The 15,798-nt window shown below is 38.7% G+C and overlaps 1 protein-coding gene across 1 annotated transcript in view; it reads right to left on the bottom strand.

Annotated features, from left to right (window-relative positions):
- Positions 1 to 15,798, bottom strand: part of LRRK2 (leucine rich repeat kinase 2) — a 135,809-nt gene that overhangs the window by 24,872 nt on the left and 95,139 nt on the right. Inside the window, exons 39-41 of the mRNA XM_042946262.1 lie at positions 13,917 to 14,017; positions 10,958 to 11,148; positions 5,330 to 5,490 (exon numbers count right to left, since the gene is read on the bottom strand). Coding sequence (XP_042802196.1) covers positions 5,330 to 5,490; positions 10,958 to 11,148; positions 13,917 to 14,017 — 453 coding nt within the window. The remainder of the gene's footprint in view (positions 1 to 5,329; positions 5,491 to 10,957; positions 11,149 to 13,916; positions 14,018 to 15,798) is intronic.

Genomic DNA, 15,798 nt, shown 5'->3' with positions numbered 1-15,798 from the left:
ACAGATTCCAGACAGCCAAATAGTTCACAAAGTAATATCTATCTGTGCATCTCCAGAATCCACTATGGTGCCTAGAATGTGCACCATAGAGAAAGATTAATTGAAGGTGGCTGACATTACTTTTTAAAAATTCGGATATAAGTCCAAACTCCATTCATATTTATTTACTCTTAAATTTTTGTTTCTATCATAGGTGCATACTTTCAAAATCTAGAGCGAATACTTATCATCTTGTTAAAAGTTTTTCTATAAATAACATTTCCCCCCACCGTGAGACAGTACCAAAATTTCAGTTGCCCATTTTATCATCGATTCATGCTGGCATGATGCCGAGATGCAAACCTTTCGCTAACAAATAAGAATATTTTTCAATGACTTCCCCAAACTGAAAGATGCTATTATTTGGCATGATTTAAAAGGCCCTTCATGAGCTAGAAAAGTGTCATAATGGGCTGTGTATCAGAAATATTTGTGTGCTAGAAACTCTGAAGATGTTCTTGACCCTCATTCTAGACCAGTGGCTCTTGAATTTGAATGCACATTGGAATTACCTAGAGATATTTAATAATATCAATATCTGGGCTCCATCCCAGACTTCACAGAACTTAAATCAGAATCCCTGGCAATGAGGTCCTGAGATCCATATATTTGAAAATTCTCTAGGAGCTTCTAGGCTGTGGCCAGATTCAGAGTTCCACTCCATGCTTACTAAAATAGAATTGTAAATGATACAACCCCAGGAGATACATTCTTTAAGCTCTACATGTCATCAGTACACAGCCACAATTGAAAAACACTTAACTAAATAACCCCCCATACTCCATCTATTACTTAGACCATAAGAATTTCTTGTGCAGTTATCTGAATAAAACAAGTCATATTATACCTTAGTACCGTTTGCCTGGAATGCCTACTCCTGCTTTTTTTATTATTTTTTTGTTTTATCTTCTCAAACTTCCCGCTTATCCTTTAAGATATAATTCCAGAATCCCCTCCTCTTTGAAGGAAGTCCTGACAACTTACAGCTCAGTTAATTTTTTGTTCCTTTGTGCTCTTATCACTATACATTGATTGCCTACTGAAACTGACAAAATATGATTACTGGTTTGTGTAATCCTATTTGTCATGGCAAAATGTGTGCCTCCTGGAGGGTAAAATTCACATTTATTCACGCACATTCCCCCAAATTCACTACTAGAGTAATTGCTGACATAGAGCAACTACAATATGCCAAGCCCTGTTGTATGCTATTTGTGTGGATTATTTCATTTCACCCTTAATACAACCCTATAAGGTAGGCATTATTTTTTCTCATCACAATTTTCTTAAGTGAAAACTGAGCCCCCAAAAGTAAACCTTGATCAGCACCACACAGCTATGAAGCAGTTGCACCAGTTTGGTATTTGGAAAATGTTCAATAAATTATTGCCAAATGCCTGAATAAATGAGTAAAGAATAAAGAAAATTTTCCCTGGGGAATTATCATAACAATTACAGTATCAAAATAATTGGGGAAAATGTAATTCATTGTCTAAACACCATTTTTAGACAATTTTTAGACATTTTTTCAGATAAGCCTGCATTTTAACAAATGCAATGAGGAAATAAGGTAAAGATCCATAGATCAAACATCTAAGAAATTTATAAGTTAGGTCTGACTATATATCACATCATGCAGAGAAACATGTTTTCTTTCCTTTTTTACTTTCAGAGAAATATGAGTAGAGCATGTTTCATAATCTCTCTCAGATAATAGTGTATAGCCAGAGAATAACATTGTTATTTGCCCAAAGACTACTGTATTTCCACGGATGCTGGCACGGTTGAAGCCATCATTCAGCCATCCACCTCAGTCAACAATGCAACTGTCACAGGACCCAGAATTGACTGGCACTCAAGACAGGATATGATATAAATATATCTATTTAACTGAGTTAAAGTTGATGCTCTCCAAGTTATTTACAGTTGAAAGTATCCATCCCATATTTACCTTTCACAATGTAAACAGACACTGTGTCAGTCCTTGCCAATAACTGAATTGTTTCTAACTTGCATTCCAACTCTGGCACTACCTGGCATGGGCTGTGTGCCTGGGTGGCATGCATTTGCTTCTTGTATGACCCTGTAGACATTTCTAATGGTCCCTAGGCTTCAGTTTCCTTATCTGTAAACCAGGAATAGTAATAGGACCTATGTCAGACAGTCAAAAGGATTAAATGAGATAATCAACCCACACAAAAGTCTAAGCACAAGGCAGCACACTGTTCATACCACAAAAGGTCTGCTCCCATTCCCATCTTCTCTGAAACAACAGTAATGAACCCACACTCACATGCGTACATCAGAGTGAATGCACCACTGTAAGGGTAGTATAAACACACACACACACACACACACACACACACACACACACACACAAGTTTAACAAATACATGGTCTTTTGTTTCTCTAGAAGCTTCCAAGTTAAAAGTTACAACATTAAGAGGAAAAAACCATTAAAAAGAAAAGACAGGAGATCACTGAAATCATATGAAAGGGGATGATTTTCTGCTCAAACATAATTGCTTTGGGGAAGGAAAAGTCTGGTGATGGTGGTTAGCAGTGGTGACGGTTACTGTTATTTAAAATTTGAGGTCAAGTTTTGGGCTGAGACCATCGGAAGTTCTCTAACAATAATGAATTCAGTAATGATAAAGAGAAGGTCTGGGATATAGCAAGAAAAAAAATGCTTACAACGTATTAAGCAGCCTGGGGGAAAAGAGGACAGAATAGAAGGGATCAGGCTTTAGGTTTTTCTGTCATGATCTTTCTCCATGTGTATGTTGTGACACATTGATATAGCAGATTAAAAGGATCAGTAACAAGTATCTGGCTTGTTGTGAAAAAGTAGTTGGATATTGAACTTTAGGCAAATTTTGACCAAAACCAGGAAGCCATGAGTCTGAACAGAGTTGAACTGAGCCCAGCCCACTGAGGGAGGTGGCAGGTTTGAGTTCCAGGTCATAGTCACCAGGGACCATATAGAACAACTGTCCAAGAAGGTGAACAAGGTTTCCACAATAGGATTTCTACTCCATGAACACCATTACCGGATTAGGAGTTGGAGGGGGAACAAACTGCAGGCCCCAGGTGAATGGCTTGGCCCACTTTCATGTCCCACAAGAGTAATGAACAGATCTCCTAAGAGAAGACCCCTCATCCTGTGCCCACATTTTCCAGGCGGGAATATGTAAGGCCTATGGAATTCCATCCCCCACGATTCTTCTTCCAAAACTATACTTGACAATGTCTGCTGTTCCTGATGGCGCCATCATTTTGCTTTATTTTGATTTTTTAGTAACTAAGATGAAGTATTTAAGCCTCTTTAAGTACGTGTTAGAGTTGCATGTAATCAAGGAGAGAGATTTAGCATTTAAAGCCAAATAGCTCTGGATTCATTTCTCACTTAGATTGAGTTCTTATCTTGACCACTTACTGCGTGACTTCCTACAAGTACAGAATCTTGCTCTGAGCCTCAGCTTCCTCATTTTACAGATGAGAAGATAAAAGCTAACTTTCAGCCTTGGCATGAGGCTAAGATATCATGTGTCTAACGTACTTGGCACTGAGCCTGGTACACAGCAGGTGCTCAAGAGATAATATTATTTTATTATTATTAAACCCAGTGACACATGCAGCCATATGTACTTTGAAAGGTTTATAGGAGGGCACACTCTACTTTCAATACATAGGTATGAAAAACAAAAGGGAGGATAGATATTTGAAGCAAAAATAAAACCAGGCATCGGAAGCTGGGGCCATCTGCTCATCTAAGTACGTAAGTGGGGGGGTAGGAGGGAAGGGGGATGGTTAAAGAACAAACTAGTATTTTTGCCTACTTTCAGACATCCCCTATTATCTTCCATTTTAGGCATCTGTTTTAACTGAGCTACAATCATCAAGATGATGTAAAGTCACCTGTAACTTTATTTACAAATAATAAACAATACAAAATTCTCTGAAAATGGAGCTGATCCCCCAAACATAAGTCAACCCCTCAATCTTCTATTCCCACTCAAACTAAAAGCCAAAACACAAGATGTCTGTACAGAGCACCTGTCCTATGACTATTTCTAACTAAACAGAACCTGAGACTTTGATGAATCCGGGACTAGAAGAAAGAGAATGGGAGTTGAGAAAGGAACAGGATTCCACAGAGTAGAAAGTAATGTGAAAGAACACGTCTAAACATTAAGCCCATGCAAACACAAGAACACAGAAAGTGGATTTTCACTGGTAGAAAGTCAGGTAACAGAAGAAGTAAGAGGATTATTAGAACAGGCATGAAAAATAGGGGCTGTGGATGATCCTAAAAAGCAACATTCAAATCTAAGGCAAGAAAATGATGCCTTTGATTTCTGGAGATAATAGATATAATGGCATCCAGAATAGGTACATTTCACTTTACATAGTAACCATGACTCATCTTGCTATAGAGGGCCAAAGACAGAAGCTGTTTTTAGGTATTGAAGTATCAACAACTAACAAATTTTGAAGAAAGAAAACTGAAGTGCAGGATTTAAAGGTTTAAACTCCTGTACCAATCTACCAATAAAGAAAGAAAGAAAGAAGAAGAAAGTATGCCTGTATCAAAAACAGTACAACTGAAAACTCTAGGCCCTAAGTCCCTATCTGAAACTCTTAGAGCCAGAAGTATTCAGAAAGTCATACTTTTTCATATTTAAGAAAGTTAATAATAATGCATATAATTCCATAAACTCATTAAGATTGGGGCCAGCACCCTGTACTCAAATGTGCTCTTTTCTGCCATGAAACATACGCATATTCACACTGAGAATATGTGTGAGAAATAAAGACTGTATTAAGCATCAAAGTAGTTGGGGTCAGATTTTGCCACTAAATCAGTTATAAAAAAATTCTTTGGGTTTTCCAAGTTCTTTGGATTTCAGAGTTACAAGAAATGGTTTGGGAATCTGAATTGAGTTTGTCTCCTAAAGGTAAATGTGAACAGTACCTAGATTGAAATTTTGCTGTTCCTTTTCACCACCTCTGGAGTATCAAAATGTTTTAAAAATCCAACTTTTAAAAATATAATTTGACATCAAACATTATCTACTTTCCCCCATGGCAAATTATATCAGTAGATCATTTCTCCCCTACAGAATACAATGATTAAAATCACTATGTACTGGCCACAGTTATTCACACAAGAAATATCTGTTCACCACGTGATAAGACCTGGCATTGTCTTGATTCTCCTGAACTTATAACTGAAGTCCCTGGTTATCCATCCTGAGGAAGGAATTACCAAGCAAACCTTGTCACGTACCTGGTGTGCCCTCTGATGTCTTTATCCCCATTCTACAGCAGTACTGAGCAATCCCATAGTCAGCAATCTTTGCGATGATGGCAGCATTGGGGTACAGGGTAAAGAGCAGCACATTGTGGGGCTTCAAGTCACGGTATATGATCATGGCTGAGTGGAGGTATCTGCCAGAAAACACACAGGCAGAGTCATTAAAATGTGATTATATTATTACAATTTTTGCCATGATTTCATTAAATATGTACGTACCTCTATTATCCAAAGCATCAAAAATTCTGTGCTAAGTTTGACCCCTCAAAGCGAAGAGATATCATAGAAGGGAATGAAAACATGCAAGCCAAATATTACAAAATGAGCTTGTGCTTTTAAAACCAAACAGCAAACCAACAAAAACACAGGTCAATCCTGATATGTGAGTGATTTAAACTTTAAGGCACAACCAGTTCAAGCAAAGTACCAGTTTTTGGTGAGTTGTCTTTCACACGTTTAATTATTACTGAAAAGGAATTCTGAATTCTCTCAAAGGTCATATGACTATTTTAATTAGTTTAAAATGTAAATATGTGAAATATGAGTTGATAGTATTTTGCTGTAACTCCCATTTACTTACTAGTTCTGATTTTGTTAAAACCATATAGAAGTTTATCTTAGCTTGTAAAATTCTCTCTATTCCATTTCTCTTTCAATATTTATTTTTCTCTGACTAAAATGTTTCCTAATTTGGGGGAAAATATTTTCACCTTTTTCAATAATAACAAATCAACATAAGAAACTTTTCTAGCTATCCATATCATATTCTGTTCAAAGATGTAATTTACTTTAAACCCAATTCTATTATGAATTAAGCCTAACAAAGAACATTTTGGACCCAGAGTTGGAACGAGTAAAACAATGTCTTGGTGATATCGGATGATGTTAAAGTCATCTCCTTCAGAGACTGATCCAATCAAATATAAGTGCTAGAGTTGGACACTGCAGGTAAAGATTAAAAAACATAATGAAGTTTTAATCTGAACCAGGTCATGTCTATTCTGGCAACACAGCAAGAGAGCTACTCCTCTGCTCCAACAAGTAAAGTAATTCCATCACCACTTTCCTTACATATTCACAAAATTCAGATTCCCCTGCACCACCAGCTCAGTCTTCCCTGATCCATGATGTCAAATTTGCTATAGCTCTCCGCGTGATCTCCCAGGCAAATTATGACCTACCTTGAAAGGACAAGTTTTTACAGAACTTAACAGAGGTAAATTTAAATCCTTTCTTTGTTGGCGGCTTTTGGTTTGGGTTCACACTGTATCAATAAATATTTACTCCATTACCTAATATGAATCACTGCTAGAGGGATTATGAGCAGAGTGGCAGCGATACTCTAAACTTTCCATTGCATGATGGCCTGAAGTGTATGTATCATTTAATTGCATCAGCTACTGTGCAAGTTTCTTTCTCTTCCAGGATGTAGTCAGGACATTTGACGTTAGGCCTACTCATTTCGCTCTACCTATTTTTGGCTGAAAAATAAGATAAACGTACTAATGAAGTTGACCTTAACGATAAGTAATGGACTCGAGAGAAAATTTACTAAGGGCTTACTGAAAGGCCATTAGCTACCCTTGCCCTGTTGAAGAGAAAAGCTGGGAGATTAAGAAGAAAAAAGTTAAAGCCAAGTCATGCATAATTGAATAGCATCCAAATCCTTCCTAATGCATGCCTCTTTCAGAATATTTATAGAACATAGACTCTCTCAGAATACTTCTCAAAGGTTAAAAAAATACTTAAACTTAATTTGAAATAATGTCTGTGGGAGGGAAAGATTAACTGGGTTAGTTAAAATGTTCAATTATAGAATTTAATCTTAAAAAGTACAGTTTTAATAGCTTCTAATACACTAGCAAAATAGCTTTTGATATATTAACAAGTGCAGATCTTGCCTTACTGAAAATAATTCAGCTGTAATTTATGCATTATGTGACAATGAACATTGTCAAATATTTCATTAAAATAAACTGGTTCAAACTCAGTTAGTCATTCTTTAATTGTGATTATCATCCAGGTTGCTAAGAAACTCCTTTCTTTATAATTGAAAGTAAACTTTATCTCATCCTAAATAGAATTAGTCTAAAAAATGAGATGCATTCATTCACATAACAAATCTGTATTGGGTGTCTATGAGGGCCAGTCACTAGGGGATATAATAATATCCTTATATCTTATATATCCCTTATATCCTTATATCTCCACTCCTGAGCAGTCACAATCTAGAAGGAGAGACAGGTTATCAAACAAGATTGCAGAACTGCAGTGGGTACCAAATGCTAGGAAAGCCAGAGTGAGAAAAAGAGAGCTAAAGCTAGCAAAGCAGACTCTCCCACTAAACTGCAAGTTTTCAACCTTGATAAGATAATACACATAAGGTCTGCCTTTTCCTCTCCAGCACCTAACACAAAGCCCTGCATACAGCCAACCCAAGAAACTTGTGCCAGAGAGACCATCTATTCAGAGCTTCATCGTGGAGACCGTATGTGAGCAAATTCTATAGGAAAACGAATTCTCTAGGCAGACAAGTGTGTGAAAAGAGGAATGACAAATGAAAGAAAGACATGGATGTCCAGGAAAAGTCAAGACCCTCAGAATGATCAGAATGTAGAGTGAGGGCAGTAGAAAGGCAAGAGGCATACACACAGAGTTCTGATGCTCTGCCAAGTAGTTTGCATGTATTTCACAAAGAACTTGGAACTCCCAGGGAATTTCAAGCATAATTAGATTTTTATTTTAGCATAAATATTCTGATAATTCCCTGGAGGTACTGGACCGAGGCAGCAGTAGTGGCATAAAGATAAATGAAATGATAATGTGAAATAAATGAAAAAGATAATATGAAATAGTCAAAGACCTGGTGGCCAAATGGATACTTACTTTTGGGACGAGAGGGGTAGCCTAGATGTGACTGCAGGGATTGCCGTCAGCAAGTGGAAGACACAAGGGAAAGAACAGATTCATGGCGGGAGGAAGTAGCAGAGAGAATAAACTCAATTTTGTAAATAATGAAACAAAGAAACTTATGGAAAATACAAGTGACCATATCTTCATAGGTAACTGAGAATTACGATAAATAGCTCTAGGGAGAAGACTGAATTAGGAATGAAAGCTAAGAGCGTAGGCAATACTGTAAGAGATAGAATATGTAATGTGAAAAAAAGTTTTGTATATCTCTCTAAACAGCTCCATCATTTAAGGGACTCCAGTGGAGTGTGACATTATTGTCTCTTTCTACCTCTGTATTTACAGTTCTATGCTGAAATCTGAGGAAACAAACATTAATGCTCAGTTTTTAAAAATATACTTAGTGCTGGTAGAAGACTAAAAGCTACCGAAATCTACTAGCTTCTTGTGGCACAAGATCCAGAAAGCTGTCTTGGCATTAGGCTGAGAAGAAATCAGGTGAATTAAAGCAAAATATGCTGAGATTTCATTTACTTCATCAGAAACTGCAGGAGTTGTTAAAGTAGGTCTCAGAGAACCAGAATAAGCTACCTTAGAGGTGAGGTCTTTCACATGGTGGTGAATGAAAGATAGAAATTCATCATTTTATAAATAAGCATTCTGGGAATTATGTGGAAGAATTAGGGGAAAACTAAGATCTGGACTTAGGAAAGTGACTGATCCCGCTCTGAAATACACCAGACGTTGTTGCCTATTATCTGGATTAATTTAACACATGGTTCCCCCTGGTGTTCAAAAGCAGATATACCAACCCAAATCCAAACCTCCGCAATACTGTTTCATTAATAATCTGTATGATTTTCGGCAGTTTCCGGAGTCTTTCCAAAAAGGAAAACCTATTTATTTTATGTGTCTTTCATAGTCTCTATACACTATTAAGTTGTATCTTCCTGGTTTGGTCTTATTTGTTTGTGAGCAGTGCTTCTTTGTGTTCCTTGCCATCTATTCCATTCACATTTCTGGACACTGCCTGAGAGGAATAGTCACCGTATTTCAGAAGGGAAGGAAGGGAAAGAAATTTGCATTCACTGTGTGGTTATATGTGCCAGGTACTGTATTCTTCCCTCTCTCCTATCTCCATCTCTCTCTACTGCCCACACATATTTACTGGGGGTTCACCATTCCAGGTGCCAGGGATATGAAGGTGAACAAGATGGCAAGTCCTATCACGGCCCTTAGATTTCCAGCAGCAGAGACAGATAATGAACAAACTCTTTAAATGAAAATATAAAGAACAGCAGGCAGTGATCAGTGCTACAGGTGCCAGAGAGACGTAAGGTGGACAGGGACATCCCCTCTGAGAGGAGACCTGAAAGAAATGAGAAGTGAGCCAAGAGGATATCTGGGGGGCGGGCTCTCCTGGTCCAGAGAAGAGCTGGTATAAAGCCCTGGGCACATCCGAGAAACTTCAGAGAAGCAAGTGGCTGAGCACAGTGACTGAAGAGTGAGATAGGAGAGGGTTGATAACAGGACAAAGACTTGAGCCAACTTCCACATAGAAAAGCCCCCTGGCCACTGCCATGTGAAGAGGAATACGGGGCAAAGGTGAGAGCAAGTGGGCTGGTTAGACAAGGAGCCATGACAGCGGCTCAGACACTGCGGGTCGGCAGAGAGACTGTGAGGAGTAGCTTCATGAAGATAGGTTTTGATGGCACTGCTGAAAGTATTTGCTGAAGGATTAGGTGTGGGATGTGAGAGAGAGGAAAGAAGGAAGGACGACTTCAAGGTGAAATAAGTGTGTGACTGGAGATGGGGACAGTGGTGGAGAAGGAAACCCAGACTTTAATCTGGGATGTCTCCAATTATCACAAAGTCCTTGAGATGTCACGCACTGTATTAGTCACAGTTTACAGACTCTGACAGATGAGTTTCGGAGGTATAAAATCACAGGTATGTGTGTGGAGCCATGACTTCTCCTAGTCCCTCTGTCTCCCAAGACTGTGGCCCTTCTGCTCTTTGGTGCTGCCTCCCCGGCACTCTGTCGTGGTACCAGCTGGCTGCAGGATTTCTGTGCCTTGGACACAGAAAATAACTCCAGTCCCCTTCAGAAATATGGACCGATCTTTCCCTATTAGAATTGTCCATGATACCTGACACTTTCCTTGGCACTTTGAAATTTAACCTGTATTTTTATAGGGCAAGGAGGTCACTACAGTTTTAAGAATATGAGCTCTGGAACAGGTTTCCTGGGCCCTAATTCTTTTTTTTTTTTTAATTTAATTTTATTTATTTTGAGAGAAAAAGAAAGTGCAAGTGGAGGAGGGGCAGAGAAAGAATTCCAAGCAGGCTCTGCACTGTCAGCGTAGAGTCCGACGTGGGGCCCGAACCCACGAACCATGAGATATGACCTGAGCCAAAATCAAGAATTGGACGCTTCACCGACTGAGCCACCCAGGTGCCCCCCAAATTCTACTCAACTAACTATGACGTTCTGCATGGTCTTCCTACTCTTATTTTATGGAATTACAAAATCTGTTCAGGGAAATGGTAGTTTTTCCCTCAAGTTGTTTGTGAAATGTTACTGGGACATGATATTACTGGAAAGTGCTATTCTCCAAGCCCTGGGAGGAAGTTGAGGCTCACTCTTGTCACACGCAGAGTAGAAAACCACATGACCTAATTAATTACCTCAAGCCATCAGCCACATGGAGTGCAATCCTGTGCTGTAGGGTTCTGGTGAGACTGGCTTTGTCCTGCTGAAGCAAGCGGTCCAGTGAACCCTTGGAGGCTAACTCCATCACCAACATGCGAGGACGAATCCCAGCCGCCAGCAAAGATATTAAGCTGGGGTGGTGCAGGTGGCAAAGGACCACCAGCTCCTACAAAGGGAAAAAACCATTTAAGAGTACTATAGCCCCAGTACCTCCTTCCTTAAGTGTCTCAACACTTTGAGTGTTGGTTTTCTCTGGGTAACTGGATTATAGCAAATGTTCCATTTCTTCTTTAATCTTTTTTGTATCTTCCACATATTCAGGAATAAACGACTGGTTTTAAAAACGTATTCTGAATGAAAATGTTAAGTTCTATCTTTCCTTATTGCTTTGCGTTTTTCAGAACATTTAATGCAGGGTCAGTACCCCTGCTGTGGTCACACGATCAGGTCACGTCAATCTTATCTAATGAATCCTAGTTAGCCACAGAATTCCTTCTCAGGCCAGGATTCTGAGCAGCTGCTACTAATCAACTGCAATTGGCATGTAAGGTACCACCTGCCTATCATTTCTGGTTTAATGACTAGAAAAGCTTAGGGTGTCTAAGCCCATGGGAATACATGGTATCGCTCCTCTTGAAACTTCTCTAATAACTTTCAGTTACTTTTGAATTAAAACCCTGTGTACTCACACAGCCTCCATGGCCTGACCTGATCTGGTCCCGGCCCATCTCTCAAAACCCATCTCCTTCTGTGTCTTCTCCTCTTCATGCGGCACCCTTCTGCCACACTGGTGTTCATTCAATTCACCGCACATGCCCAGCTCCTTCATTCCAGCCACTGGGCCTTTGCCCCTGCTGGTCTCTATGCTCTGAAACCCCTTCACCCTTCTGAAGGCTTCTCATCATTCTGATCTTAGCTCAAATACTCTTACTTTCTCAGAGTAACCTGCCTTGAACCACCCTCGCTAAAGCAATCCCCAGCTGCAAGAATCTCTCTCCAAAAAGTCAAAGATACCATTTTAGCTTGAACAGAGAGGTCTCCATTCTGATGTAATCCTCTCCCTAGACCACATCCTGTGAGACTGTACAATCTCCTTTATATGTGGTTTGTGAATTCCATATATACTTTATTCTGCATATTTCACTTTCCTCTGAAGCCCTAATTTAGTTGAAATTTATAGTTCATGTGATATTAAATTGATTCATGTTATAAACTGTGATTTCTGTCTGCAGAACCTCTGCTTCTTAAAAACCAGCTTCAAACATGGGGAGTATCAGTGCCAACTGCATTTGTCAGGAAAGTGGAGTGTGGAGAATTCTGCAAGCTGAAGAAGAAAGGCTGAATACCCTGAGCGGGGATTTTCCAAGAACAAAAGCTTCAGACTGCAATCGTATTTCCTCAGTGGATAAAAACCTTTTTTTTTTTTTTTTGCCTCTGTCTGATTATCCCAGTTGGTTAAAACTGATGAGAACCAGTCAAGTTAGGTCCGTTTTCTTTCATAGGCACAGACAGAAGCTGAATCCAAATTTTCCATCCTAGAAAAGCAGCTCACTGATTTCAAAGAGAAAGGAGCAGGAGACTGTAATAGATCAGCCCCAGTTCATGACCACTGGTAGAATGACCCTCAGAATGTGGCCCTGAACACTGCAGTGCTTTCCTTTTCTTTCTTTTTTTTTTTTTTAAAGAAGCACATTATGTACGCTCTACTCTTTCTTCTAGCATTTCCTTGGTTCACCTAGCTGCCTACACACTACTCAGTCCTGTATACATTCTTAATGTTTTGATTTCCAACAGGGTTCCCTGAGCACACTGAATAAAATTTGGAACATACATTGAAGACTAATGACCAAGGCTGAAAAATCAACTTATACAACCAATTGCCTACAGATTGAAAGAGACTGTGCCCAGATTTGGTTCATAGACTTGCTTCTATATATAAAATGTTTATTAACTTATCTGTAAAGCCACAGTGTAGCTTTTGGTATTACTAATAAAATTACTCCAGGATATTTTACACAGACATGGAATTATTTTCATAATCCATAATTAATGTATTGTAACTGGCTTTGTTTTGTTTTGTTTTGTTTTGTTTTAGTTTGCACATGTCATTTAGTTTTAGATTTAGGCACAAATTATTTTCTTTAAGTAAGAATGAATAGATTCAAAAACATAGTTGAGTTCTGGCATAAGATTACAGAATTTGAATTGGATTTTACCACTCTTCTTACCCTCTCTCTCTCTCATTTCTACTGTCAGGAAAGACTTAGAAAACAGAGTAAATCCTCATTGGTACTCAAAACCAGACAGGGTACTGGAATGACCACTGTTTGCTTTGCATCCAATATCCACTCACTTTTCTTTCCTCCTAAGGGTACTTTGATTTTTGCTGAGGCACTCAATCCTCACCCCAGTAGCCCATGAACTTAGGAAGAACTGACTCTAACCCCAGCCTCAGGAAAAGGTGGGAATATTCTAAGTAATAGCATTCACGTTACCATAGAGACTGATTGAGTAACACAGGCCTAAGTCCATCGGTGCAAAGCACTATCCTGGACATAAGTGCTTATGGAGAAAAGAACATGTGATATAAGTGAAGCCAAGAGAGATTTTTAAATGAGTATCAGATTTGGTTCCTTTGAAACACAGGACCTCAAAAGAGGTACCTTCTTTTCTTCTGTACTTGGGGGAGGTAACTGTGAAGCCTGGGACAAAAATTCTCAGAATACTGTCTTTTTGTTTTTCAACAGGAGAAACAAAACGATCTTTTTTTTTTTTTTACTCCATAAAGAGGGGACAAAAGTGGGATTTCATAACTAAACTCAGGTAGACTTTGGGGGGAAATGTGATCATTTTGCATTTTCATAAACACATGCAAAACCAGAGTTCCAGGAGGTTAACATGTCCGATTTAATGTAATAATATTGGATTTCTTACTTGTCTTAACAATCTAAGTGATGTATGTTTATTGAAAATCTTCACAGCCACTTCTTCTCCTTCATAGGCTGCTCGATAAACAGATCCAAAACTGCCATCACCTTTTGAAAAGAAAAGTACAAAGCACTTCTGTTAATCTGTCCAAGCAGAAAAGCTAGATAAATTATTTTGGTTGTGATTATATATGTTTTATACATGAAGAGAAATCTGACCCATGTGTTTCATTGAATCAAGTCTCCTTTGATGCTTCCTCCTCCTTCTGCTACTGTGTGAACTACAATGCACCTGAAGATTGTGTTTCAACCTTCTCGTCTTCCATCTACACACTCCCCACGCAACTATGTCACCGACTCCCTAACTCCATCAATTCCGATATGTTGAGTGCTTCCACATCTTAATTTACAGCCACAAGCCACTTCTGAGCTCTATCCTATATTTACAACTTTGCATTGGAGACCACTGGCATGCCCTTCCAAATCTCAACCATGCTCCATCACAAGCCACATTCATTACCTTGTCTCCAAACTAGTTTTTATTCCATTTCACATATCTTATTTAAAAAAAATTTTTTTTGTGGTCATTATGGACTCAAAACCGAAAAATCATCTTAGCTCTTTGCCCCATGCCTCCTTTCCATTTCCACTCCCTTGGTTCTTTCTGCCTAGACCATGGAGGCATCCTGAGTTCATTACCTCCAACTCAGTCTACCTCACCTGCAAAATCAATCTCCCTATAATTACACTTTGTGACACTTTTTTTGTTCAAAAACAAATTATTCTATGCTGTCTGCCTAATAACATACCAAATCAGGACATATCCAACCTGTAGCTCCGAATTTCCCCTGAGGCTCTCTTCCTGCCCTACTGCTCATTCCCTAGGCTCCAGCCCAGTAGTTCTCTGGGTCTGGGCTGCAGGAGATACCTGAGGAGCTTCTAAAAATACCAATGTCTGAGTCCACCCTCAAAGATTCTGACCTAATTAATCACAGGAGTTACTGGTCATTAGGATTTTCTTTTAATTCCCTAGGTGATAGTAATGACCAACCAGCCAGGGTTGAGAACAACTGTCCTGGAAAACTGAAAGAGCCAAAATCTCCTCATCATGCTTGGTATCTTCAGGCTTCCATGCCCTTGTTATACAGTTACTTAAAGAGCTCCGCTGCTCCTTCATCTCAACTCTGTAGTGTTTATCAAGTCTATAAAGTACAATACATACTGAGATAGCAAGGCCTGAGAAATCAACCATGATCAGTTCCATGGGCTATTACTCTTCACTGACATACAGTATAGCCTTTGTACAATATTTGTGGTTCTCATACAGTGCTTTGAAATATAAGCACTTGATCGACATAAGTGAATGAACTCAGAAAAATCTACAAAGAAATAGAACCATGTTGAGACCTCTTATGTCTAAGTGGTGAAATTATGCATCTATGGGAAGCTTAGATATTTTACATTTTTAAAATATTTTGTATTTGTATTAATTGCGTATTTTAATCTCTATGATAAGTATATGTAAGCATATATTATATGTTCAGAAACAATGCACATTAAAAATATATTCATAAAACAAGTCTATTAATATACACAAATCTATTAAGAAGTGTCGTATAGGAACTGCTATGTCAGAAGGAAAATGTCAACTGAAGGCTTGAAATTCACTCCCATCCTACAAGGAAAATGGAAATGAATGACCTCTATCATATTACCCTAGCATACTACAAATAATGAATAGGGAGTCTCTGATTATAAAATGTTTTTATTTTTTTAATATTTTTTAATGTTTATTTTTGAGAGAGAGCACAAGAGCAAGCGAGGAAAGGGCAGTGAGAGAGGGACACAGAGGATCGAGGCAGAGGCTCCATGCTGTCAGCACAGAGCCC

Source organism: Panthera leo, chromosome B4 (assembly GCF_018350215.1).
Source record: "Panthera leo isolate Ple1 chromosome B4, P.leo_Ple1_pat1.1, whole genome shotgun sequence".
NCBI lineage: Eukaryota > Metazoa > Chordata > Mammalia > Carnivora > Felidae > Panthera > Panthera leo.
Note: the sequence above shows the minus strand (reverse complement) of the source record. Positions and strands in the feature narration are given on the sequence as shown.